This window comes from Apteryx rowi, unplaced genomic scaffold, assembly GCF_003343035.1.
Source record: "Apteryx rowi isolate R43461 unplaced genomic scaffold, aptRow1 scaffold_516, whole genome shotgun sequence".
NCBI classification, from domain to species: Eukaryota; Metazoa; Chordata; class Aves; order Apterygiformes; family Apterygidae; genus Apteryx; species Apteryx rowi.
This window is the reverse complement of record NW_020450779.1, coordinates 250310-278061: the sequence shown is the minus strand read 5'-3', so window position 1 is coordinate 278061 and position 27752 is coordinate 250310. Positions and strand designations below refer to the sequence as shown.

Genomic DNA, 27752 nt, shown 5'->3' with positions numbered 1-27752 from the left:
ATATGATTTGTAACAGGGAAGAGGGCACAATGCATACAAATGCACATACAGTTTTACAGTAAGGACAGTTCAATATCTATATTGGTACCTAGGTGTCAGGAGCTATATCTGCTATTTCTCAATTATATTGCTTAATTCTCTGTCTCAGTTATCCAATGTAAACCAAGGACTGTAGCTGACTTTCGCACTGAGATTAAGACGCCCTCCTATATTCAAAGGCTTAAATTAGACGTCAATACTTGTACAGCACTGCAAGAACTTTGTATAAAAGATGGCATAAAAATGTCACATATTTTTCAGTTGCTACTTCAACTCTCTGAAGAGTTTAATTTAGGAGAGAATTTCTGTGCACAACCTGCAAGAATAAGTTAGCCTTTACCTAGTTTTAAGGATATCAAATACAATTTCACAGGGTAAATGGCAGGTTGTCAAAACAGGCACACTTACAAGCTTAAAAGAGAAAAACAATATATATAGAAGGGAAACAAAAAAGTCAGGAAAAAAATACACACACTATGGTAAAGAACTTACAGATGCTGTTTGCTGCTGTGTAGCTGCAGCAGCAAATCTTGCCACATGATTTATAATTGGAGAAAAATTGGTTGGCCCATATAACTTCACTTGAGGAAGACAAGCCCTATATGCATCAACAATCCCTTGGATTCCTAGGGAACAAAAATAGTTTCATCTTAATTTTTCATATCAAAATTATCAGTGAAGTAGAATGAAGTGACATACCAACAGGAGAGAACTGTTCACAGCCTACCTATACTGTGCCCCAGCTGTTCAAAATGTTTCTTTCATGAATCATTAGAGAGACCAAATGCTACTTCTAATAACAAAGGTATTTGTTAGAGGACATGGTTAAACTCCTCATCTATTCAATTAGATCGACATGCTTCGCAATTCACCTTTCAAATATTTTTATCCCCTCACACCCACGGTCTAATAGGTTATATACTTTTTCCAACATAAATTGGTAACATTGACATCATCATTCATAGAGTTGTGTTAGTGATGCCAGGAACACACAGGGATCCATTGCCTCTTACCATTTTAGAAAAAGAAAAAGTTACTTTTGAGACTTACCATTACAGAATGGGTTTGACGGGTTAAAATTTAATGGGAACTCATGTGACACCTGTCAATACATGAAAGACAGTTAGGTCTGCATATACAATCTCCTCCTGAAGTAATGCTTTTAACTATCTGATGTAATGCATTACATATTCCATTACCTGAAAGGAAGGAGGAACCTGTGCACCAAATCCAAAGGCTGGAAACATTTTATCTCTAAGAAAAGCAATTTAAAAGAAAATGAAGTGAGTGCTTTGCTTTAAAAGCTGTTATAATTCAGTAAATTGAGCTAATCAGTGCTGCTTTTATCATTAAAAATGCTGTTTATTAAGAATTAAGAGGGAAAATTAAGTGGAAATTTCCCTCTGGAAACATGTCTAGGACCAAAAAAAGTCTTTAACATGAAATCAGCAAGAATTCAAACATTTATTGAAATTAATGTGCTATATACATCTCAGATGAAAAGCCCTGCTTGTCTGCTGTTAAACACAAGCAGAGCAGTGATTATGAAGTCTTTTTAGACCTTCGTTCAGGTCAAAAGCTTTCATTCTGGCATATTTGTTGGTATCTTCCACACTATGGCCTGTTTTAAAAAAATCACCACAAAAAATGTACACATATTTAAAAAACAACAAATTAAAACTTACGTATCATAGTCCTGAATGACCATTCCTACAGACCAAATAGCTGTTAGGTATTCGTTAACTCCATTAGGGCTTAGGTAATGCAGAGAGTCTGGGGAGCGAGGGTCTCCATTGGAGCCTGTAAAATCTATCCCCACCTGTCAAATGCAATGTTTATACCAAATTGTTGTTAGAGGTGAAACCATGCTTCTAATCTCAGGCAAAGTTAAAGTAAAAGCCAAGAAAGTGTTATAAACTCTGCTTACTAGAACACACAAAAATCCAGCAGGTGCAATACTTAGATGTAGGTTTCTTGGAATATTAACATTCTTACAACAATGCCACTACAAAAATGGCAAAAGCTGTGCATCCCTCAGAAGGGGTGGAATGACTTTCACCTGTCAGGTTTGGGCTGTGTTTATTTTCAGTTAACATTCACAGCAACTTTTTAATAGCCATGAAATTAATTTCATCCTGTTTCTTACCACACGCACCTTCAGACTCATAAGCAGATTGGCCAGACACCACATAATAGTTTTTTCTCTGACCTCAAGAGATCATTTTCTCTGGGTCAATAATGAAGCACACTGCTAAGGTAAAGAAATCTTAATGTCACTTGTGCCACATTAGGTTTAYGAATTAAACAACTTCAGGGCCAGATCCCATCTCCTGGTTTCTGTGTATTGCCTTCATTATGCAAAGGGCCTTGAAAACCACCATCAAGGTTGAAAGAGAAATCTTAGGTGGGGGGGGGAACCTTATGAAAAGGAAGCATAAAATAAATCTAACCACCAGAGAATTGTAAATTTCTCCTTGGACTCCATCCACACAGCTCAGCCAGTTCCTACTAAACATAACTATAGGTTCAGAGCTTTGTACCAAGGGCAAAGAAAATAATTTTTCAGAAACAAACTAGATGGACTCTGAAAAAAATGGTTCCCCCTTCTTCCCCCCATGTTACAGAACAAAAAATACAGTAATCAAAGAGCACAGCTGATCAATGGCATATCTCAGTTTACTCCAAAAATTCAAAAGCTATTTTATATAAATATATATAATAATATACAATTAACTTACTGTGAAATTCAGCTGACATCCACCCATGATATAGTCAAGGAAGGTGCATTCTACTATGATCTAAAAATAAAAATTAAAGACAGGAATTAACTTTTTTTCAGAGAGGAGAAAAATAGGTGTTATTGGAGCAACTCTTGAGATCCCAGATCTGCTGTCTTTACACCAATGCAAAGCACTGCTTTTACTCTCTAGGTGTCCCTCCACCACTGCAGTGAGGATATTTAAAGTGTATGCATCACACACACAACACATAAGAATCAGGACTTTCACAAAATTACAGGCAGATAACAAAGCAGCTCCAAAACCATGATCATTTATAACACAATATATTAAGACAGACTTAACAGATTATAACTCACTATAATATGGTGAGTTGGGAAAGTAAGCGGTTCAGGAATGGCCTTAAAATTGATAAGCAACTTTTGCCATATGAACAGCAACTTTAAGAAAGTGGGGAGACAGTGGAAGACAGACATTTGTTTCAGCTGTCAAATATTAATCTGTCTCCTTATAGAAATCAGACCCCTTAAATGTTCAATGTGTCTGTAACTTTCAGACATTTTACAGTTTCAGACATTTTGAGGGTGAAGGCATACTAGATCAGAGCTGTTGCACCTGAACACTTATAAACAGTCATTCCAGAATATATTACTGACCTCACAGTGCTTAACACTCACAATGCCAGAGTTTTTATAGCTTTTTTTCTTCTGTCTTTTCTTTTCATTTATGCATTCAAATTCAACCTACATGAATGCAAAAAAGACAAAGCATGATAAATATCACTTATGCAACGCATTCAGAAATTCTTTGTTCTAGGATTGATACTTATATTAAAAATGCAGTTTGTTTCACTGTGAAACAAAAGTTAATTCAGCACACTCAAAATCAGCAAGAAAAAAAAATCATCAGGACAGAGAAAAATGTTAATCCTCTCTCTACCAAAAGCTTACAAAAAGATTTATTTAGACAAGTGTTATTTCAACCAGATGAAGAAATTCTGTACCATTTTCTCTCCGAGAATTGTGCTAAAAACTCTCTTTGTAAAGGCAGGGTGATTCAGCTAAAGCAACAGAGCTTCCAGCAGCAGTGGCAGTAACACACAAAATAAAAGGTGCATATCAAAGTCTTCCCAAATTAGTTATTCAGGCTTCATAAATTAAATCAGTACCTTAATCTAAATTTGGGATCAAGAGCTAGCTAGCGCACGTAGCAAAGTACTGCTATCAGGCAGTCATGAAGGCATGTTATTTGGATGTAAATAGCTCTAAGAGGTATTCCAGATGCACCTTCTGGTTTGGAGCCAGAAAAAGGCTCCACTGCTTTGTTTTATGTTAAAGTAAGATTAAAAAAGCACTCTTGCAAYTAAGAGCAAAAAGGCACAGAATGTACTAACAAGGTTAGCACCTGAGAAGTCTGTATGCTTCTCCCTTGCCCCTCTAGAAGAATGGAACGAATTTTCTGGGTATTTCACCACCTAATCAGCCTCACTTCCATTTCATGGACGTTGTCTTTCAGTGACTTTTTTCCATGCTATAACAATTGCTCAGGTACTCACTAATACTGGCCACAAATACATATCATGGACATATAATCTTTCAAGTGAATTTCATAGTCCTTCAACCAGAACTCAAGGCCTGGGGAAAATAAATACCTCTTAAGAGGAGGGGAAAAAATATTCTCAGCAATTCTCCAGAAGCAACCCATTCACTTCAGGCTTACAAGTAGACTGACATCTTGAGGACACAGAGTCACACCCATGCTCACCTCAAGTAACTTCAAAGAAGCTGTGCCAAACTTCCTATAGGGGCAGCAGAGGTCAGAAATGTGGGAATAACTAGAGATCACCCTTGGAGCCTATGAAGTCAAACTCTGATTTGCACTGGAACAGACATTATCAAATGACTCTGATCATGTGGGATTAGAGATTAGTTCCCTTTAAAACTAGAAGAATTCTGGAGCACGTTATTTATCTGTGTTGTTGTACATCTTTGCTCCATCCCACTGACACAGCTGAAGGCTACTTTGAATAGGTATAGCCATGATTCTCATGAAAACTTTCTTAAAGCATTTCCAAAACCAGCACATGCAGATTATAACTTAAAAACCGTTTTCCTTAAATTCACAAGAGACCCCATCTATTATGGGGTCTCTAGGGGAGAAATGAAAATAGGTATTTGCATTCCCAAGGAGCCTTTATACATCAGGCTTTGCACTGCAAGAGGTACTTACAGTCGTGGTTCTCACAAAAAACACGTGTGCTGGAAAATATGAATGTACAGAATCCTGCTAGGTTTATTCAGTTTATGATACTAACAAAAGTGCAAGATTACTTTTAAAAATTGGAATGAACTAGAAATCATGTATTATAAAAGAGTAGAAAATTAAGCTATTTTATGAAATCCTGCCTGCTCCCATTTATTATTTGCATACTTTAATTACAATAATAAGAAGGATCACTGTCAGCAATGAAAGCTAAACTGACATCATCTGGATAGAGAAAAACTAGAAAAACACTAAAGAGCTCCAACTAGTAAATTACATGTGAATAATATAAGAATTTCAAAATACCTAACAAATGATACAAAACAGTAAGAAGGATTAAACTGAACCCTGCACTGTTCAAAATTAATTCAGAAACAGACATCTACAGAGCAAAAACACAGCAAGGCACAAAGCAGCAATCAAAAAAAAACCACCACTACATTCAAGGTTGACTCTTTATCATCAGCAGCTCTGAAGAATTTAGTACAAACAAAACACCCAAGATATTATAAAAGTACAAGGAGGCACTCAATATATCCCATTATTCATAATGCATGAGCAATTTTCCAGATTTTACAGAATTAAAGATCATAAAATATTTTAGCAGTATAGAAGTCCATAAAATAGAGGCTTTTCTGTTAAAGTTGCTATGCTGCCTTTCACTCTTTTAAATGTAAGTTCTTTTTATTACAAGGTTTGCAAATTGTTAATGTTTGTAAAAACACAAAGGATAATTTTACTCTAAGAGCCATCTAATGTAACACATCAAGTGGATTTCTGTGCAGTGGTAGCTAAATCTTGAAGTTTTTCATATTCACTGAAGTATGCATTAKAGTTGATAAGCGCTGCACTTGAAATAAAGGATTAAGTAAAATCTGACAGAAGTACTACAAGCTTTGTCCTTTTAACTGCAGTGAAATTTATACTGCATTCTTTATTCTGCTGATCTGTATTTTCTGATTTCTGTATTTTTATGAATCTGTGAAATTTATCTGGGCTGGAGGTTGGGTATTTACACATATAACATTGAAAACTAACCAAGATCTTAACCTTAGGATAGTGAATTCATAATGTAAATTCCAAGTCCACCTCAACTATATTAGCATTGCAAGTTGTAGGCTAACACAACTTAGGTACTGGCACATCAAGTGATGCAAGTTTTGCTCCAAAAGGAGAAAGACAACATAATAAAAACACACAAGCAGCTTAGACTATGCAAGACTTACAGGTGAGGACCGAGACGCTTCCTTCAGTTTTGACACTGTGGTTTGAAAACTTCCTATGAGATCATGAGACCCATCACCATCATAGTCATAGCACTCTACCTAAAATGAACCATTATCCAGTGTTAGTAACAGCAATATCCCTATCAAAGTAATAAATGTTGCAATGGCATTTTACAAACCTCAATATACACAACACTCCTGAATCTCTAACATCGTGGAGTTTCCCATGTGCTACAGGCTTAGAGTGACATAAGCATCCAAAGAAGCTAGCAATTTGGTAAAAGCCAATCTACCCGGTTTCAGATCAGATCTTCCACTGAAATCCAGGAGAGCTGCAAATACTCAGCAGTGCACAGGATAAGGTCTCATATGGGTAGGTAACATCAATTCTACTGAAAYGCATGGGGTGGGGGCGTGTTGGGGAGGGTAGGGAATAAATCTGTAGGTCTTTTCCTGTCATTAGGAATTAGGAGACTTGATTTTTCAGAGGTATGAAACACACTTAACTTTTCTTGAGCATCCAGCTAAAAATTCAGCAAATCAGTCACACAGTACTTAGCAAAGTTTTATTAATACTTTCTTAATCTTCAAGGTTACTCAGAATTTGTAAGTTCATGAAGGTTCAGCCCTAAATTCAGGAACTAGACATGAGATTTTCTTAAGTTTAGCAAATTTAAACAGTCTCTAAGATCTACTCTTCATAGATCTGAATGTGTCAACTAAAATCTCTCTCTTCCAATATTCAATGTTCAATACTAAGGCTTTACTATTCAATCAATTCAGCTCTGAACATCCCACCTCACAAAAGGAGGAAGAACAAGTTTAAAATAGAAATTCCTTCTATTTGAAATCCTTTCAGTTTAAGCCAGCATAATTTTACCACTGTTACTTCAACTTCATAATGTCCTCAATTTTTGTTTTTTAAAAGTTCAAGTTATGAGTGTGCCCCAACTGTCCTTCTGAGTAGAAATTTGTGAATTTAACTGAAATAGAATATGCTACTTCTTTATTTTATTTCACTTTAGCAAGACAGACATGCTGGTTAACTTACTTTAAATAAACAAATCATAGAAAAAAATTAAAATAATAACAATCAAGAGTCAAGGTAGGAATTCCCCATTATTTGGGATCAAAACATAAGTCTTAAGAAAATTTTTCTTTAGTATATATGGCTTGAACTGAACAGCTGTCTTCATGTCCTTCTTTCCACTCTGAAAAAAAATCCTATGCTATATTCAAGAAAAATAGGTTGTATTACTTGCCCATTTCATTTAGGAATAACATAGTAAAATGAATAACTGCAACACACTGGAGCTTCAAAGAGAAATTAGGTTTCTGGAAAGGAACAGTAATGTTGAAGTATAAAATATGTGTACATTACAAGTTCTACTCTGTGGAAAACATGCCTCTAAATGTTGCAGTTTGCACTGCTTCTACAATATCTTGAATACACTAATAAATAAATAAAATGCAAGCACATGCACTGATTATCAACTTAAATCTCATACAAGCAGCCACGGTACCAAAAGATTTGATGTACATGGCAGATGTGATGTGAATTCTTTTGAATGCTGTAAACTAAGCCAATCAGATACTCAGCCAAGTGCTTCAGTACCTGAAATTTAAAACTGAAGATATTTCCTGAGCCAAGAGCTATGATATTTGTTCAAAGTTAGCACTGTTATTTCTTTTTCTTTTTTTAAAGGGTCAAAATTTGTCTTGCTTGATATATTTGATCCATCTAACCCAATACACATTTCCAATATTGCATTTCAAATATTTAGTCCAGACAAGACAAAAATATTCCTCTTTTTTCCCCACATATGCTCTCTTGGACAGGTAATAACATGAGGGAATGTGATAAAATTGCATGCATGCTTTCCCCAGCAGAACTATGCATGCTTGCTCCAGGAGACAGACTCACATTTTCAGCACAGAAAAACCACTGACTCGCTGCAAACGCACTCACATGAAATGTAGATAAAAGTCCAGAAGACACAGTACCATCTTGGTTTGTGCACTGCTCTGCATACACAAACTAAGWCATTCCATGGGTGAAAAGCCACTCATTAGGGAAAAGCTGGTAAGTGTTTTTACTTACTATGAAAAATACTCCATTTCGTATGCCACTGTGTGCATATAAAACTGTTAAAGCACTGTTTATCTATTCAACAGTATTATAATACAATTCCATTTACATTTTAATGTTTGAAGTGATAGTTCCCAGATTTCAAAGCTAAGATATACCAAAAGCTGGAATTCAGCCTACTGCCTGCAAGCCCATAACAACTGCCAGTAAAATCAAATTTCCTCTGGAAATAAATCTATGCTTCTGAGGTAAGATTACAAAGAATTGACATTATTAAAAGCCTAGAGTGTATCTGATCAGGTGCTATGATTTCATTTTGGATGACAGAGTTGAAAATCACTCCATTTAACAGAATTATTTTAATCAAAGATCCATAGTTAACATGTTTACTAAAAAGAGAAATACGTCTGCAACATATGGAGAAGCAAGAGCTGTCCCAGCTATTTTGGGGAAAAGAGAAAGAAAGGAACAAAGAAGTAAAAAGRACAGAAGCAGTAAGGGAAGCAGCTTCTGAGCTTCTCAGCTTGTAAAGTTGTTTATTACTCTGCTCTGTAATTATGTATTTTAATCTATACAGGTGCTTGTGACACCCACATCCCTGTGGCTGTTAAGCATTCTCCAGGACTGCCTCAAGCCACACAACTAATATCTGTCACATGCAGCTCATGCTCTCATTTGTCCTTTCCCAGAGGAAGAACAGTGAGTGTAGCTGTTTTTTTCATTTGTTTTTTTCTAATATTAAAGTATCAGGTTCCTAACATGCTCACGTTAGCTTATAAATGACATTTGGATTTTGATTGGTTGCTTAGCTTCAATTCCATCGCTAAACTAAGGGAATTCCTGGACAAAATCATACGGAAGAAACATAATTAATTCCAGGTAAGATTCAAAACGCAGGAGCTGAAGACTAGCCCCAGTAAAACTATCACTTCACAGATCTGCTTGACCCTCTGACAAAAAGTTCAGTTTTATCTGAGGAGCAAAGTTACTGATGTACCCTTATTCCAGATCTTTTGAGAAAGGGAAATAGCCTCAGCAGATGGTCCTCAGTCTCTATACAGTCTTTCAAGGCCAACAAAACAGAACAGAATGGTTCAGGGGGCCCTCAAGGGAAAACATTTTGTTTTGGGGGATCTGGGCAACAAACAGAAGGGCTCTGTGTCTTCCTTGCTGCCTGCTTTCAAAAGAACTCTCAGCTAGATGCTAAATTTGTTTGAGAAGGAAGCCTGCCAATTGCACACAGAAGTTTTCTTGACAGAAACTGCTGCTGACTCAGTCAGGACTTGAGACCTAGGCTTTCATACCAAACCCACTTTACATCCCAGTTGCTTGAGCCAGTGTTCTACTAAATCAGGTAGGCTCTAATTCTCAGGAGGCTCAGGATCCCAGGGGCAGGGAGGAACCCCTGTTTCAGGGTAGCCTCAGTCAGTGACACAACCTTCAACCCTAACAAGATTCATTCATAGGCTAGAAAAAAATCATAGGTCAGATTTACAGGACTTATTCAAAGCATACAGAACTGAGTGGAAAACATTATATTCCAGGGATTCAGCCAGACTGCTCATTAGCTGCTGTGAAGGAGCAGATCCAAGCTCTAAGAAAAGCATTCCCAGATGACTGCAATACTTTCATATAAGCAAGGTGCCCTCACACTTTAAGAGAAGACCAAGAGAAAGTCTTCTCTGACTGATAAAATGGGTAGAGCATAGACTTTCCTCCTCTTTGAGCCTTTTCCATAACAGTATGTCCAAGTTTCTCTCCAGAGGTCGGGGGAAAAAATAAAAATAAAAAAAACCATGACTGGCAAGTAAGGAGAAAGGAGTTCTCTGATCCCAGGATGATGAAGTTCTTGATTCTTGCCCTGTAGGGGATGAAACCCACCTTCTGGCCCCACTATTTGGGCAGGGGAACAGGAAAAAGAGGAAGCAGAGATCAAGGCCCATAAAGATACTTAGATTCCAAATTTCAGCTCAGGTGCCTAAAGACTTGAGAGCAAATAGCTTCATGTAGACAAATAAATATGCTACTCAGAAAACAGTTGCATTTTGAAATGCTCTTCTGAACAGTAAGATATTACATGAACAGAGAGTGAGGCTGGGGCCTGCCTTCTATTTAAAATGAGTATCTTCCAAGTATCAGTTAAAGGTATCTTACTACGAACCTTCTAAAGAAGTTCACATTGCAATGTGTTTTTGAGGAAGTCACTGCTTAAAAGGTAATGCTTCACTTCACATATAAGCGTGCTTCATTCCAGCGGATTCATATCATCATTAATTTACTCCTGGTGGTATGTAGCAACCAGGAGCATCACAGAAATTTTATTGCATCATCCATGGCTAAATTAACTGCAGCTGATTGCACCACTGTTACAAGAGGCTGAAAGAGCTGCAACACATGTTCAGGAGATAGTTAAAGACTAAACAAGCAAATATATTGTTATACAGGACAGGCAAGCAAACAAAGRAAAAAAACAAGCAAGAAGAAAAAGGGATGTTAAACATGTTTAACAGATGATATACATCTGCTAGCTCAGATAGTGTATTAAGAATTCCATTAGTGTTACCTACTGCATCAGTAACACGACGTTACAAGATTCATAGAACACAGAACAGAAAAAAGTATATTCTAACCCTTACCATGCATCCTCACTATACAGTTCATACGCTCTTAACAATACCGATGTTGGCCGATGCAACGCTAAAACTGTATAATCTAAATAAGAAACTGATCTGGAAGCTTCAAACCTATTTATGTTGAACTGTTTTCCCAGACTTTCAAAGACCAACTTTTACACATCACAAATTGGAGATATTTTTTTTTTCCAAAGCGTGCCTACAGCTTTGTAACTTTCAAATACATAATAAAAGGGGGAAAAAAAATTTCAATATAATTTGAAACAAAAAAACTAAAATAACACATTTTTCATTTATTACATTTTCTAATTTTTTTGAATATATTCATAAGATTACATGCATTTCTTATATATTACCTTGATTAACTTATCCATGTCACTGTAACACAGAGAATTGAGAGAGATTTTAAATGGCCTCCAAACAGGATTCAAGTTGTTTTTAATAACCTGTAAAAAAAAGTCAAAATAGTAGTATTCACAAGAGTGGAAAATCATCATCGTAACTGGTCCTACCTTCATGTCATGGTTTTCATATGCAAAAATTGTTGACTAATACCAATGCCCATCACTTCCCACAATCCAAATCCTAACGTATACAATTTAAAACAAACAAACAAAAATTCCTAACATGCAATATCATTGTCAAAACCAGATGACATCTTTTCAAATCAGTATTCTCTGGACTGCACTGTGATCTACTACATCATGCAGCTATTACTTTGCAAAGAATTTAAGATTTCACTACATTTATGTATATGCTGATACTGGTAGAGTCATCAGTGAATGAAAACCTGACTTACCAATAAAAACATGAAAAAAATTAAATTGGAATTTTCAAATAAACCAAAGCTCTGGAGATTACATTTCACTCCAGCCAATGCTTATTCTGAAATGCCACTTCTGAAAAATACTTCCTCAAGAAATTCATGGTGTAGTTCAGCAGAAATAACACGTGAGAATAAGAGGATATTCACTGCATGCATGTGTCTCACAAGCCAAAAACTAAATAAATGATATTTAGGAATAATACTGATGGATATACAGAATTTGTCAATTAGAATGTGTCCATAGACAATTATCAATTAGAATCAATTAGAATGTGTCCACCCTCTAAATTTGATTGAAATCAGTAGAAACTCTTCCTTTAAAAGCAATAAAATGATTTTATATAGAAAAAGAAACCACATACAACAAGCAATACTTAAGTTATACCAAAAAACTTCCAGCACGGTGGGGTGGGGTGGGGTGGGTGTGTGTGTGTCACAAAAGAAAAAATAACTATTTTGAAAATTAAAATAATAAATTATGTTAGCAACTTTAAGAGGGTTTTTAAATTTGGTAACATACAGAATTAACCTTCCAGCTCTTACTACACTGGAACAGCAAATTCTAGATTCATTATTTAACTTGAAGATGACTGGAATCCTCATGAACATGATACATTTTATGCATGGTACATTTTATGCAGAAGAACTACCTCATGAGAGAAACATTGCTTTTATAAATCTCACACAAAAAGGATTTATACTTCTTTGACATCAGGTGCTTCAAATTTAATGAAGTCATTCCTTCAAAACAGCGTAGTACCTAAGTTTTGATCAGGGCCTGAGTTTCTACTACAGGGAGACATTTTGTACCTCCTCCTACTCTTTCAGTTGCTGCCATGGAACTGCCGCACCTCTTCCTAGGTGGAAGAGGCAGCAATAGGCAGGACTTGAGCACGTTTTCCCTCAATCAGCTTTATTCTTAGCGTGTCSTTGCTATGCAAACATTCAGCATAATTATTTTCATTAGCGAATATTAGGGAGAGGTGACACTGACATGAGTAGAAGAGCACGGGCATGCCTAAGTTCTGCACAAAGAGCAGTACTGAGATAAATGTTGTCTCTTTGCGTGCATCCAGCACCTTTTCAAAACATTTTTGTTTTCCACTAGATTTCAAAAAGTAAAAGTAAAACAGTATTTTCCCTTAAAATAAGATGGCCTAAGACAGAAAAAGAGAAAGGCAGATGTTCTGATGACAGAAAGTCAGTGGAACAGCTGAGATAATTTCTAACTCTGGTCTGCACATCAACTACCAAGACCACTCTTTTCTTTTTGTAAGGTACTGTACTTCTAGCAGTATGACACACTGAAAATCAAATTACCTCAACTTCTAGGTTGCTGACAGAAAATATCCTACCTCTGTTCTGTGAACCATCACCCAGTTTCCATCTCCAGTCTGCTTGTGGAATTCCAGATAAGGATCTGACTTTCCAAAAAAATCCTGCATTTAAAGAACATGCAATTATCCCAGAACAGCCTGTGGCATGAATGTCATTAAATGCTAGTTAAAACACACTTAGATTAACAAGAAGTAAACTAAATATTCAGGGAACAAAAACTTGTTATTATTCAGATGAAGAAATTTAAGTCAGATTATATTAGAATCTGTGAAAGAGATGAGGAAAACAGGGCATAAAGTTCTGTAGTGTCTATATACTAAATACTTGACAGTTCAAGCAAATTCAGGGGAGTTACTTATACTACTAAGTAGTCAGGGAGCTACTTATACTACTAAGTTGGACAATACAGAAATGATGCATTTGATCCAGTTCAAAAAGTGTCATTAAATCTAGTAGAAAAAAGTAACACTTTTTTCCAGTATTAAAATTATTTTTAAAAATATTTTTAAATACAATAATTTCAGTCAGTCCAAAACCATTTAACATAATAGATTCAGGCACTTCAAGAAACACTGCATACCCATGTCTGTAAGTACACTTTTTAACATTTATTTTAATAAGCTTACAAGTAATCAGTTACACAGCTGTTCAAACTAATGGATATACAAAAATTCTCTTATCTTTTTAATTAAATGTGAAGATTTACATTTAAATGGAGACGTGCTTTTCTAGGAATAGCCCTGCAATATTTATAATTTATTTCAAAGCAGTCAATGTTATTCTGGAGTTACCTTTCTTCATTTTTCTTCTAGTGTAAGCAAAATTTTAATGGACCTGATTACTTCAGCAAAACGTAAGAATGAACATTTTAATGTTTCCTCTTTTGACAGGATTCCAATTTTATTGCTTCATCACAGAAACAGCAGTCACTTAAATACCTTATTGTCCAATTTCCTTGCTTCTACTTCCAATACAACTACTCGGTTATCCTTCACTTCTTCTGCTGTAATCTAGATAGGCAAAGAAAACAACAAAGATTACGTATCTTGTATTCAGGAACTATGTCATTTTCTCATACTGTTCACAACACTCCTATGACAGCTTCAAAAAAAAAAATCGTGTTTACTCAGAAATGAACCATTAAGAAATGGGGAAAAAAAGAACAATCTGATTTGACATTGGGACTCACTACACATCACTGTCTGAAATACATTTCAATTCATTATTTAAGAATGATGACACTGGCAATTAAAGATGCTGCCCGAACAGTAGGACATCAGGTGCTTTACTCTAGCCCTAAGTGATTCTGAAAACTTCCCAGTACAAGTGGTCAAGTGCCTGCTGGCACACTGGCACATGCACAGATACTTTGCCCCATAAGCTCTGTCCATTCTCCCTTGCTGTCAAAGATGCACACAGAGAGTCTTCCACATGCAAAAGCTGGGTGACCCTCCCTTTCAGTAACAAAGTAATAATCGGTACAAAAAAATCCAGAATGCTGTAAGATATTCCTTCTAGCACTGTGGATTAGACATGCTGTGTTCAAAGCCRCAAAATAAAACAAACAAACAATTTTTAAGGATAAATGCTGAAAAGAAGTATTGTCTTACCATAATACTGCCTCTTCCAGCAGGTCTGCCATTTTTAAGTACTAATGGTTTTGTTAAAGTCTTGCTAGAAACTATCTGCCAAAACAGAAGTTGAGTATCAAGCATTATTATTAGAGCAATCAAATAGTTTTTCAAATGCATGAAATGAGATAGTGAGGTATTTTCATTTTAGGAATGTTTCCTTTGTCACGAAGATGACAGCATTACATTTATTTCCTATTATCTGCTACAGATAGATAGATAATACCCAATACATTTCAAAATTAAATATACACATATATGCGGACAAACACATGCAGAGTTTCAGGAGCAGAATGAAATAAAATGCCTTATAGCAACATGATACACATACACGGACAACAATAGTATCTTAAATTACGATCTTAAGTCATTCACAAGTTTTTCATAAATACCATTTAAATACATGCAAGCCACATTTCATAAACAGCTTCAGCAAACAGATTTATAAACACAATGTATTTGTCATGCAAATAAACATCAGTCTCCTCCTGTAGGGTTTCTAGTTGATTTTGTTTTATCCTTTTCAGGCAATGTTTTCCCAGAAGACTCTCTGCTCATTCTCTAGGTCTTTCTTTACTGTAAGAATGAATGACTAATTTTAAATTGTTAATTAATTTCATTTCACAATGCCTCCTTTTTCCTAATACACTTTAAATAAAAAAAATTTAGACACAGGGGTGGAAAAACTGAGAAGACTTTCCTGAGAAGAAATGCCTTCAAAAGATCTACTAGAAAGAACATGTTTGAAAAGAAGCTGCATGAATGTGACAGCACATGTGGAATTTTATAGTGAAATCAGGGTGACATCAACAGTAGGTACAACCAGAATCACTGCTTGCCTTACATGGAAGGCAATCATTATCAAGATTATATGGCCCTTGTGAACACTCATACATTGTCATACACTAAATTCCTTTATTTTTGGAGCATACAAATAAGAATTTAAGTATTAGTGTAAATAACTAGCAATTATTACTTTGTGAGTATTGGCAGGCCCCTTAGATAGCAATCTAGACAGTCACCATTCTAGAGTACATTTTAAGGCATCATCTTAAGATCTTTTGCAAATAAAAGGTATATACTGAACTGAGGCTGGAAAACAATAAATGGAATTCTATTTTCAAATTACAATACTCTGCCTATATAAGAATATAGCGATAAATTTAAGATAAAAGTGATTAATGATTTGCAGCAAGCTTGTATTTTCTTAATTACAAAGGAAATCATCTGTATACTTACTTGCCCCAGCGTACATTCAAATTCTCCTAGGAAATCATCATCACTCAGATCAAAGGTCTTGTTGTCAATGTCATATACTCCAAATTTAAGTTTCTGAACAAGCTCAAAATAATAATCGATTAGGAATTTCTTGGCAAACTTTGGGTTCAAGGAATTCTTAATTCTTTCTGTGCGATCAACCTGGAGTTAAAAAGATATCACTTTACCCAGAATTTTACTAGCCAGTTCAAACAACTACAATAAGCACCCAAATCAAATGACTTGATTATTAAAGGCCTTCAGAAGAATCTTCTTTGTTAAAATATAAGGACATATATTCCTACAGGCCTTTTCATCAAATATAACTAACCACTGTATGTTACAAAATCCACTGCTGTGAGTCAGAGATATTTGAGGAACTGTTTCTCTTTGCTCTCTGTAATAAGTATCTACTCCCAGGTAGGAAAGACCAACATAAAGGCAGCATATTTTCAAATCCAAGATGAGACCGCAGTTTTGGAGTACTGTATTTATAAAAGCACACTTAAGCACTGGAAGGTTTCTGTCTGTTCACACATGGTTAGGGGAAATACTACTATAAATAGTAAATGGAGGTAAGTACTTCTTAGAAAAGAATTCTTAGTGTGCTACCTGTCTACCATTTACAGACATAATCTAATGAGAAGTATTCAGTGGTACTGGTAAATAATTAAAATATTTTAATGAAATTTTATGTTCCAATGTTTGAATAGGTCCAACAAATTAGATTGTATTTTGAGCAGGATCATGAGAAGCATCACATTTTACCTCATACCACTGCTGACCACTTGTGTTCTGGAAAAGTACACACAGCGGGTCTGACTTGGAACCAACATCTTTATCCAAGAGATTAGAGCAGGCAACAGTCAGCTCCACCTTCGTCACACACTGTGCCGCCATTTGCTAAGCTAGAAAGTAGCAATAAAAAAATCATCATTAAAAAATGGATAAAAAAAGAAACATTGGAAACTATACAATGCATTATTTCTCTGACTGAYCATTAGAATCATTAGCTTGTCAGAGATCTGAGACTCTAAAACGCCATCTTAAAGATTTATGATGTACTGACATTATCAAGAAAACTGTCACGCTCTTGACTTCACCACATAGGGATAAAACTTCATTTCAAAATTTGCATATAAGAAACAAGATCAGGTTTCTTAGAATGCCTGAGGACCCAAATGGAAAACGGGATACACCGCCAAGAAAGTACAGTGGTTCAAACTGTTGACAATAAAGTTTGTCACGCATTTCATGCCAAGGTTTTTAGAATACCGAGTAAACTTTAAATTACATCCTGTAAAATACACATGAACGCCAGTATCTTACAACATAGCTATTAATAAAAACTCAATGAATTAGAAAGAGATCACATGAAATACTCTCCCACCAATGCTCTGTAACAAGCCAGGAGTTTGGCAGGACTGGAAAAGYAGTTAAATGTTTATTGTGGGTAACAGGAATAGATGATCTTGCCTTAATAAATCTTCCAGATGAAATATAATTTTTGTAATAGGGATAAAGAACTCTGAAGTCAAGTAACAAATTAGGAGGAAGTGTTCTTTCTGGGGACTCATTAAAAAAATAGAATAAATAAAGGCTTTCTCACATTTCCTCTGAAGTATCTCAGTCATTCTCTACTGGAACTAAGATTATACTAGCAGATAATTACAAGCCTATAAAACAGCTTCATTATCAAGTATGAATCCCACCCTGGGATAACAGGCATTTTCAAGCCAGACCAGGTCTGAGCAGCAGACAGATACTTTCTTTACATCCAGCCTCTCAACTATACTCCAGAGGAATACAGCTGATCTTTCCCGATACCTCTTTGGGAACCTGTCTCGGAAGTCCCCAAACCTCTTTATCTTCACGTTCTCCTTCTCTACAGTAATAGCCCACAGTCTAGATGCAGGATCCTTCTGGATCAACTGACCTTGAAAATGCATGAGAGGCAAAAAGGAACAAGGAAGAAAAGGCATCTGATTCTATCTAGCCAGTTCACTTCCATCACACCATTGTGTTGTATCTGAACCTGAAATTATATTTAACACAACCTCTCTCCCTTCTCTTCACTGTATTTATACAACTTTCAGTGAAAATAAATTTATTTTAGAGGCAAAATGAGAGAGAAAGAAAAAGACAAGAAAGAGGAACAACGAACTGTAAATGCGGAAAAGAAAACACTGCAATCGGAGTTTCCTGAAGTTTCTTATATTTCACTTGCTCATGTTTCATATCTTGCCTCTCTCTGTTTTGCTGACTTAGAGATGGACCCTTTGGGACTGCTAATAGAATATGAATAATTTGTAATGCAACCACTGAAACATCCATGCACATGCACTACTTATAAGAAGCACAGCAGATTTACAGAAATCCTCCTATACCTCCCAAGCACCTAAATGTGATTCCATCTTTGAGCATCCTTTCCTCCTCTGACTTTACCAAGTTTTGGTCACAGTATTTGGGGGGGAAAAAAAGTGAAGCTCCAAGTTTCTAAGTTGTTTCTAAGCCAATGTTTTTGAGCCTTAGAAAGCATATCTTTAAAAAGCAGTCTGCTCCCTTTTTCCTGGTTCTCTTTTCATATAGGTATTTTCCATTCCTATTCCTTCTCTGGCTGCCAGACAGAACTCATTAAAGGCTAGTGGCCTTGTCCATAGGATCCAGTGCAGAGCAGAGCATGACTCCTTAACGGCTCTTTCCAGAAAAGCAACGTTATGCTGACAAAATGCTGTTGTAATCTCCAGTGATGCTACAACAGCATGCACAAAGGGCTTTCCTGAAATGAAAGAGAATTCAAACTTGGACTAGGACAGATTCTCAAAACAGTCAAAATTTTCTTGCTCTAATTTCACCGAACTCTAAAGAGTAAGGTAAACCTTAAATGAGGTTTACCTTAAGCTTGTGAAAAGATGCTTAGTCACATTTCTTTTGTTAAGTACTGCTTCCAACATCACTAGTAAATGGACAGCAACCAGTCAACCTAAAAATTTGATCAGTTTTTCTATTTAGCCTTTGCGCATCCCTCTCCTCCCCATTTCTCTTATGCTACAAGCTCTTTTTCATATGAATATTTTGTGACTTCCTCTCCTCCACATTTCACTGTCTCTCCCACTATACATCTAATTTGGGAAGACAGCAGATTTAGCAAGAGGTGTGTGCAAACAGCATCCTTTAACACAGAAAGAAGGAATGAACAAACTGCTCAATATCCCTTCACTGAAATACAAATGCTGCTGTTTGAGACATAATAATTAGGTTGATAGCAGCTAAAAGACAGAACTGCTTATAAGAACATGCATTTATCTGAGTAGAGGATACTGAATTTGAAATCCAGATATAAAAGCAAAACCTGCCAAGTCCTGAGATGGTCCTTTACTCTGTCCATCTCCAGTTTTGTAAAATGCAAGATGAAAATAATGCAAATTATTTTCCTCAGAGGTTTTGAAAATATTAGGAATGAATACTTATATAATTGAAGAGGTCTGTAATATTTTTAAAGTATTTGAAGAAATAATTTTATTATACTTGAATAAAAGACAATATGTTTCTCCATAATAATGCAAGACTGATGCTTTTATAGTATATGGCTGTATACAACCTGACTTTTAATAAAATAAACATTAAAAGATAATATACTTACCAGTGAGAAAAAGTCATACTTCATTAACCCAAAATACAGTATTTATGGTAACGAAACTTTAAACACAGGTATAAACAACAGATATTTCTCTCACAACATTGCAGTCATTACAGAACTTGCTGGCATCATGCAGACACTGCACATGTGCAAAATCAGAAGTCTTTTAAACAGCAGTAGCTGTTGGAGCTCTGCACATACTGTATAAAACCTCAAAATCCCTCATAAAAAATGCATAAAGGAGAGAATGACCACAGCTCCACCCAATTCTTCTCATGTTTGAAAGCCTGTGTTAGCTGACACATGAAGGACAAGAAAGGAGACTGGAAATAGTTAGTGTGGATTTATGAAGGGAAAATCGTGCTTAACCAACCTGATAGCCTTCTACGACAAGATGACTGGCTTGGCAAATGACAGGAGAGCAGAGGATATCGTTTATCTCTGCTTCAGCAAGGTTTTTGATAGTGTCCATAACATCCTCATAGACAAACTGATTAAGTACAGGCTACATAAGCAGACAGAGAGATGGACTGAAAATTAGCTGATATTTGGGGCTCCAAGGGTTGTGATCAGCAGCACAAAGCCCAGCTGGAGGCTGGTCACTAATGGCATACCCCAGGGGATGGTACTGAGGCCAATACTGTTCAGCACTTTCATTAATGACCTGGATGATGGGACTGAATGCACCCTCAGCAAGTTTGCAAACAATAAAAAAATGGGGAGAAGTGGCTGATACACCAGATGGTTGTGCTGCCATTCAGAGGGACCTCGACAGGCTGGAGAAATGGTCTAACAGGGATCTCATGAAGCTGAGCAAAGGGAAATGCAAAGTCCTCCCCTTCTGGGAAGGAATAACCTCATGCACAAATACAGGCTGGGGGTCAATCAGCTGGAGAGCAGCTTTGCAGAGAAGGACCTAGGAACCCTGGTGGACAACAAGTTGAATAGGAGCCAGTAATGCACCCTGAGGGCAAAGAAGGCCAACAGTATCCTGGACTGCATTAGGAAAAGTGCTGTCAGCAGGTCGAGGGAAATGATCCTTTCCCTCTACTCAGCCCTGGTGAGGCTGCATCTGGAGTACTGGCTCCAGTGCTGGGGTCCCCAGTACAAGAAAGACATGGACATACTGGAGCAAGTCCAGTGAAGGGCCACAAAGATGGTTATGGGACTGGAGCATCTCTCATATGAGGAGAGGCTGCGAGAGCTGGGACTGTTCAGCCTACAGAAGAGAAGGCACAGGGGGCTCTTATCAGTGTTTATAAATGTGGTGGGAGTGTTTAAAGAAGACAGAGCCAGATTCTTCTGAGTGGTGCCCAGTGACAGGACAAGAGGGAATGGGCACAAACAGAAACACAAGAAATTCTGTCCGAATATAAAAAAAGCACTTTTTCACTGTAAGGGTTGTTGACCACTGGTACAGGTTGAACAGAGMAGTTATGGATTCTCCATCCTTGGAGACATTCAGAACCTGACTGGACACGGTCCTGGACAACCTGCTGTAGCTGACCTGTTATGGCAGGTGGGTTGGACCAGATGATCTCCAAAGTCCCTTCCAGCCTCAACTAGTCTGTGAAAAAACTCCCAAAGAAGATTTGGAGGTTGGGTGGTAGGATGTCCAAAGACGATAAACATTTTCAAGAATCAAAGACACTGTCAGGTAAGTAGGCATCCTCTTTTGAAGACATGGAACACAACATGTGGCAAACTGTAAACTTTTCAGGATAGTGGAGATAAAAAATCCCAGCTGCACTAGTATATTAGCTCTTGAAATACCATTCTACAAAACACAATACCAGATGCAAAATGTTTCAGATACATGACTGGATTATTTGCAGATTTGGGATACTGGAATAATTTTAGATAGACAGATTGTGTTGCCTGGGTTCTGGCAGGATAAGCCTTGACTTCAAGTAGGGAAGATATATCACATAACAAGACAATAATTTATTTATTCAATTAGGTCTTATCATGAAAGTAACCTGTGCTTCCCACTGGCTAGATACATCCAAAACCTCTGCTTTTCCCAGTCGTTCAACTGTTTGTTCTCCAGACAGGGTACACTTAAAAAGTAAGCTAAAGTATGCCAAATCGGAGCCAGATGACAACTTGATATATATATTTTTTAATTGGAATAGCTTTTATGATCACGGGAATGTATCAGGCTCTTAAAAAACATTGACAATTCTGGATAAGACTGACAATTACTATATAAAGAGTATGGAAGAGCAGATAGCATCCAGACTCTCAACAGCAGTCATGTATGGTCACAAAGGAAGTACTCTGACCTGATCCTGTGACACATCTGGGGCATTCAAGAGCATGATTAGGTCTACTAAACATATTACAGGTCCTTCTGCTTCGGCTGTCATTATCAAAGGGAAACTGTAAATCAAGGATTAGTCTTGTCTTGCAGTTATCCTGATCACAACGTTCTCTGAATTCTACTAATGATTCTGTTGAAGACAAGCAGTATCCACCAAATAACCTGGCCTATGTCAGCTTTTAAACAGCAACTGTAAACGCATAGCATTCTGCTTGGAAGGGAACAGATCTATTATCAGCATCTTCTTCTAACAGAGCACTTAGGAACTGCCAGACTGTAACAATCATGTCAATGCTGCAATACCACAGGAGAGTACAGGCTTGCCCAGATGACTCTCCAGGGTAGTACAATTATATGTTCACAGTTACAGCTGCTTAAGTCAATTTGACAAGCAGAAATACATAATTACATAAAGACAAAAGGCCTAATAATGTGAGCACTGCTCTAGCTGGGTTTGGCATCACCGCCTTCAGTAACAAGTTTCAAACCTGTTCTGATGTAAGGAAGCTGTTGCTGTCATAAGACATTTCCTGTCTCCTGTAAACTACAAATGACAATAGAGCAATAATCTGTATTCTGTATTCACCACGGAGCCCTGATGGACAGAGAAAAAGTAGGGGAAACACTTTGGAACTTGCTAATGCAGTATGTTTCTGATCAGCTAATCTTCCAGCTACAGATGCTACAACATTTAAATGTGTTATGCAAACTGCGTACCAGACTGAAAAAGACAGTACCATACACAAGTAGTGGTCTGATTCTCCCAGAAATATTAAGCATTTCCCATGAACCTGGACAGATGACAACATGGAAATAAATAAATTATGTAGATATACTATAAAAATGAAAGTCTTGAACCAATTCTAATCTTGAAATAATAAAGGTGAAGCTTTACTGTCCTGAGTGCAAAACGAATGCAAGTGTTCAGTCTCTACTCTTTCAGATAGGACTAAGACACCACTTCTTGCAAATAGGTATTTTTGTGGTAAACATGTCTAGGTCTGTACTCCTTAGAACCTCTTCTACAGCCTCTCAGAAGAAGCAACCACAGGACTTCTTGCAACAGCCTTTCACAAGAAGGGTTCCAGTGAGGAGATAAGACAAAGGTAGACAAAACAGGAATTAAAGAAAATAACCTGTGAGACAACACCATCTAACAAATAAAACCTGCAACAATGCTCAATACATAATCTCAGCATTGGCTTCTACCATCTCTTTGTAACTGCTGCATATGCAAAGAAGCTAACCATGCACAAGCAGAGAACAATAACATATGCCTGGAAAATGTCATTGCCGCTGTGAGAAGCAGACAATCAAGCYGTGACAAACAAGGATGCTTTCCTCCACTGAAGGGGCTAGTAGTGACAATTATGGCACTGGACTATATATGTATGTGTGTGTGTGTATAAAATGTATATTTCCAAAAAAAAAAAAGAAAAAGAAAAAGAAAAAAAAAAGGCTCAACCCTTCAATTCCTAAGGAGGGAGACTACTTCACAAGATCTACCATTTCATATAAAGTTAAAAATGGCAAGATAAGTTTATAACCTAATTTCATCACTGCATTTGAATGTTAGAGGCTTCTCTAAAAATCATACCTTCAAATAATTCTGGCTCCTCTTTTTCTCTCTCCTTACAGGTAACACAGCTGATAAACTCTCCTCTTGCTTTAGYTGATGAGATGACAAACTGATTAATTGAAGCAGCTGAAGTAACATGTCTCAACTTGAATTGTTCCCCATGTATTCTAAGAATCACACAGAACCTTCAGTATAAGTTATATCTCATCACATTCACAATCCTGTATGTATTAAGGAACTATATTGTTTTTAGTTGAACAAGTGGAATTACGCTGATAAATATAAGACCCTCTGACCACACAACCCATTTTATTGTGGAATATGCCCAGCAAAAGTAAGAGCAAGCATTTAAGAAATCTGAGGCATATGAGTGTGTGAGAAGGTAGAATTTTTCTCTGTGGGCAATGAATCATCTATTTACATAGGCTTCATCGTATTCCTGCTGTTCAAATATTTATCTAGTAGATTGGTAGCGACACCGGAGTAACAAGTCAGGCAACTATTTATAGATAGATTCTATATAAAAAAATCTATCATTAAGTTATTCTGCCAAATAATATATTTAGAATTATATTTAAAAAAATCCCATTGTATAGACCAGAAACTATTAATTTGACTTCCAGGACTCCTGTCCACACAATGACTTAGAAATAGCCATTTCTGAACACCCCTTTGTTGACCCTTTTATTCCTGAATACATGTGTTCAACTATTAAGTATATATTTAATGCTGAGTGTTCTTTCCAGCATCAACATCCTTTCCACACAAAAGCTTTTAATAAATTTGGGTGACTTTTTGATCCGAGCTAGCTGAACTATAAAAGTTAATGTCTGGCCCTGAACAAGACAATTAAGAAACACAGATCTCCTGACTTCTAAATATATTTTATTGTATTAAATAGACAGCATTCAAGCAGGGGAAAAATGGATTTCTTGTACATGTGTTTTATCAGTCAATTCCTTACTGAAAACAAAATCATGCAACCTGAACAGTATCTTAAACCATGTCTTTTTATTGCAGTGTCTACGTGCAAAGGCACTGACTTACTTTATATAATCAATGGTGGCTGGAAGAAAGAAAAGAGAATATATAACTACAACTTGCTGAGTTTTATTGCGTAAACAAGATGCAAGTGATCACATGTTTTAGACTAATCCTTCTTACAGTCCATTTTAAGTCTGGCATGTTGTGACCACACTTCATTGTTAAAAATACCAGTTCTTAAGAGTGAATTTATGGTAACTTACTGCAGAGGTCTGCCGGGGCACCTCTCAGCAGAAGACTAAAGGTTCAATAGAAGCATAAAAATGTGAAAGAAAAGGAAATTAAAACCAAGAATTGCTATTCCCATATAGCTATCAAAGCAACAGGGCCAAATACACCCTTGTTCTTATTAAAATGAATAATCTGTTCAACATTGTACACGTCCCTGTAATGAAAATTTATAAGAAACCTAGAGTCATTTATTGTTAGAGAACAAAGTACAATGTAATTCAGTCATTTAAAAAAAAAAGAGCTCAAAAAGAAAAACTCCCAAGTGTTTAAGAACAAAAAATCAGATTACTTCCCCCTCCCCATTCAATACTTTTTTCAAAAGTTGACAGTGTTTTACATTAAGTAGACTAAAATCAGTAGCTTGCAAGCTCCCACCTTGGCCTTTGCACTAAGAAACCTATGCCTTCATATGCTATTAAAGGTTCTCTAAGATGATACAGTAAAAACACTACACCACGCTGGTCCAGCATATCATTCAGTACAAACCACAAAGCTACCTTCAGACTGAGAATCACAAATTCACACTTTCCAATAGCATGAATGCATTTCAGACCTTCCTATAGCCTAACAAACAGCTCTCCACTCAGCTGTCCTTGAATTCCAGGTTGTACCAAGTACTTGCAGACTTCATTGACTGTTCCTGGGAGGTATCATACATACTCTGCATATACATATGCAGTGGCTCTGAACACACACACAGCAATTCTGCCACTTCCTAGAACCATCATATCATTGCACATGTGCTAATCAACTACCACAAGGATTTGCTAATAACCCTCCTGGGTCTGAGAAGCACCACAAGCAAGCTGCCACCACCAGAACAACTTATCCAGCAGACTCCTAACCACCTCTCAGAGCAAAGTGAACAGGTACACTAGACCCGGTCACAGGATGGAAGGATCTACAGGATACAACCTTCTTTCAACAGTGGAAGAAAGTATGGAGCAAATAATCCAAATCATTAAGACAATTTCTTAAACAGAATCTCAGACCCAGCAACCCAGCCCCAGAGCTCCTACACGCAGGAGCCCTTCGAACACTTAATAATGCCGTTTTTAAATCTCAGAACAACAGCATCTCATATAAGGCAGTATAAAAAATAAAGCAAAGATGTTAAACATAAAACAATAACGAGAACCATAATTTTTATTTGTCTACTTGTTTCAACAGGCCACACCACAAATTCAAATGTAGAAGGGGCTATTATTTGTCTTAATCTATATTGATCCAAGAATACAAATAACTTTGCAGGATTTAACAGGAACTAATACTCACAACTACTAACTCCATCAAGTATTATTTATATATGAAGAGAGTCCTAACTTTCACTGAAAAATAAACAGATTAAGGATGGAAAAAACATATCTCACCAATTAATTTTGTCCCTAAGTAACAGGTATTTCCTAAAAGAAATTATGGTAATAATGATATCTACCTTGCCAGAATAACTTTAAATTAGAATAAGGAAAAATACCAAATTCCAGCCCAGGTAATAACATTCACCGAGCTGTCAAGTTGACATTTTAGTTTTAGGTTAATTATTTCACATTTACCCCTAAAGACAGATCTTCAGTGTCATTTGCACAAAACAGCTATTACTGTACACATTACTATGGCTTCTCTTTAGCCTTAAATTCTGGAGAAACACTAGCGTCTTAGGTATAACACAAGCCAGTAAAAATACAGTTCTAGAAAATGCAGGTGTAAAAAGCTTTGGAGTTCTGGCAGATCACAGCAGTAACAGCTTAGTTATTTGACATACTGGAAGAGGCCTTCCGTTTTCAACAGCTGAAATAAAATTAGTCTAACAATCACTTATAGTGAATTTGTATAGATTAATTCTGACATATTTAACACAAATAAATTATACTTATTGGACAACCACTGAGTTTTCCCTGACATCACAACACACAAAAAAATACTTCTGTCTTGTTCCTCTTGCTTCTCTGTACGTCTTTCTTGCTTGTTTTTTCTTCTTCTAACAAATAATACTTGCTTAGAGCAGAACACTGCACGCTCTTTGAAAAAATCTCATCTTGATTATATATCCAAATTTAAAATTTAAAACCTCAGTTAAAAAAATAGAAAAAAGAAAACAGGAGTAACATTAAGGTTGAATCTAGTTACTTGGCACTAAATACACATTTTTGTACCACCACAGAAATATCTTTAACATTCAGCTTTTAGGAACGTAAAGCTCCTATGAAAGCAAATGTAATATCCAGTTCTGAAGAGAGGGATACATTATCATGCAGATTCCTAATGCACTTTGAAGATACAAGAACGAAAGAAAAGTGAAGAGCTTTCATATTTTACCTTTACCCTAGCAGAAGAATAAATTTTGACAATGCGTACATCAACTAAGTTTTGTCTTAAAACACTCTAACAGCTCAGTAAAAACAGCATGCTTTCCTAGAAATGACAGTAGTTTCTGAAGGGTGAGCCTAATTCTCAGAGCGCCGTTAGGCTCTAGTGGAGGCAGGTTAAGTCCGACTTCACCTAGCTGAGCTACCTGAGCGACCACGAGCGAGGCGACTTGCCCCCCGAGGCTCGCAGAAGTTGGTTCCCAAATGCTCTCGGCCCACCGCGCAGTCGTGACGCAGGAAGCTCGCCGCCACCGGCGGGGCCGTTTCGCAAAAGCGGACAGTTAGGCCGGTCTCGCCCCGCCGGGCGACCCGGCGCTCACAGCAGCGGCCGCCCCCGCCCCGCCCCGCGGCAGTTAACACAGGTTTTTCACCGCGAAGCGAGGCCAGCACTCGCCCGCCGCGCTGCCGCAGCAGAGGCGAAGGGCGGGCAGCGGTGCCCCGGCGAGGCCACGCCGGGCGGCACGCCGGGCGGCGCCCCAGGCCCGCCCGCAGTCCCCGGGAGCACCGGGCGCCCCGCGCGGGGAGCAGCG

General features: G+C 37.1%; 1 protein-coding gene across 2 annotated transcripts in view; it reads right to left on the bottom strand.

The window, feature by feature from the left end:
- Positions 1-27643, bottom strand: part of CPNE3 (copine 3) — a 36386-nt gene extending 8743 nt beyond the window's left edge. The window contains exons 1-14 of one of the 2 annotated variants that reach the window (XM_026080368.1): positions 27369-27643; positions 16808-16947; positions 16022-16201; positions 14762-14836; positions 14090-14161; positions 13169-13252; positions 11344-11433; positions 6266-6364; positions 3434-3520; positions 2778-2837; positions 1725-1858; positions 1239-1293; positions 1090-1141; positions 532-665 (exon numbers count right to left, since the gene is read on the bottom strand). In XM_026080368.1, the coding sequence (XP_025936153.1) occupies positions 532-665; positions 1090-1141; positions 1239-1293; positions 1725-1858; positions 2778-2837; positions 3434-3520; positions 6266-6364; positions 11344-11433; positions 13169-13252; positions 14090-14161; positions 14762-14836; positions 16022-16201; positions 16808-16939 (1254 nt within the window). In that variant the 5' untranslated portion in view covers positions 16940-16947; positions 27369-27643. Of the gene's footprint in view, positions 1-531; positions 666-1089; positions 1142-1238; positions 1294-1724; positions 1859-2777; positions 2838-3433; positions 3521-6265; positions 6365-11343; positions 11434-13168; positions 13253-14089; positions 14162-14761; positions 14837-16021; positions 16202-16807; positions 16948-23599; positions 23680-27368 lie in introns of those variants that run through there. The other variant, XM_026080369.1, reaches the window with a different exon arrangement.
- Positions 27644-27752: the final 109 nt, after the last annotated feature.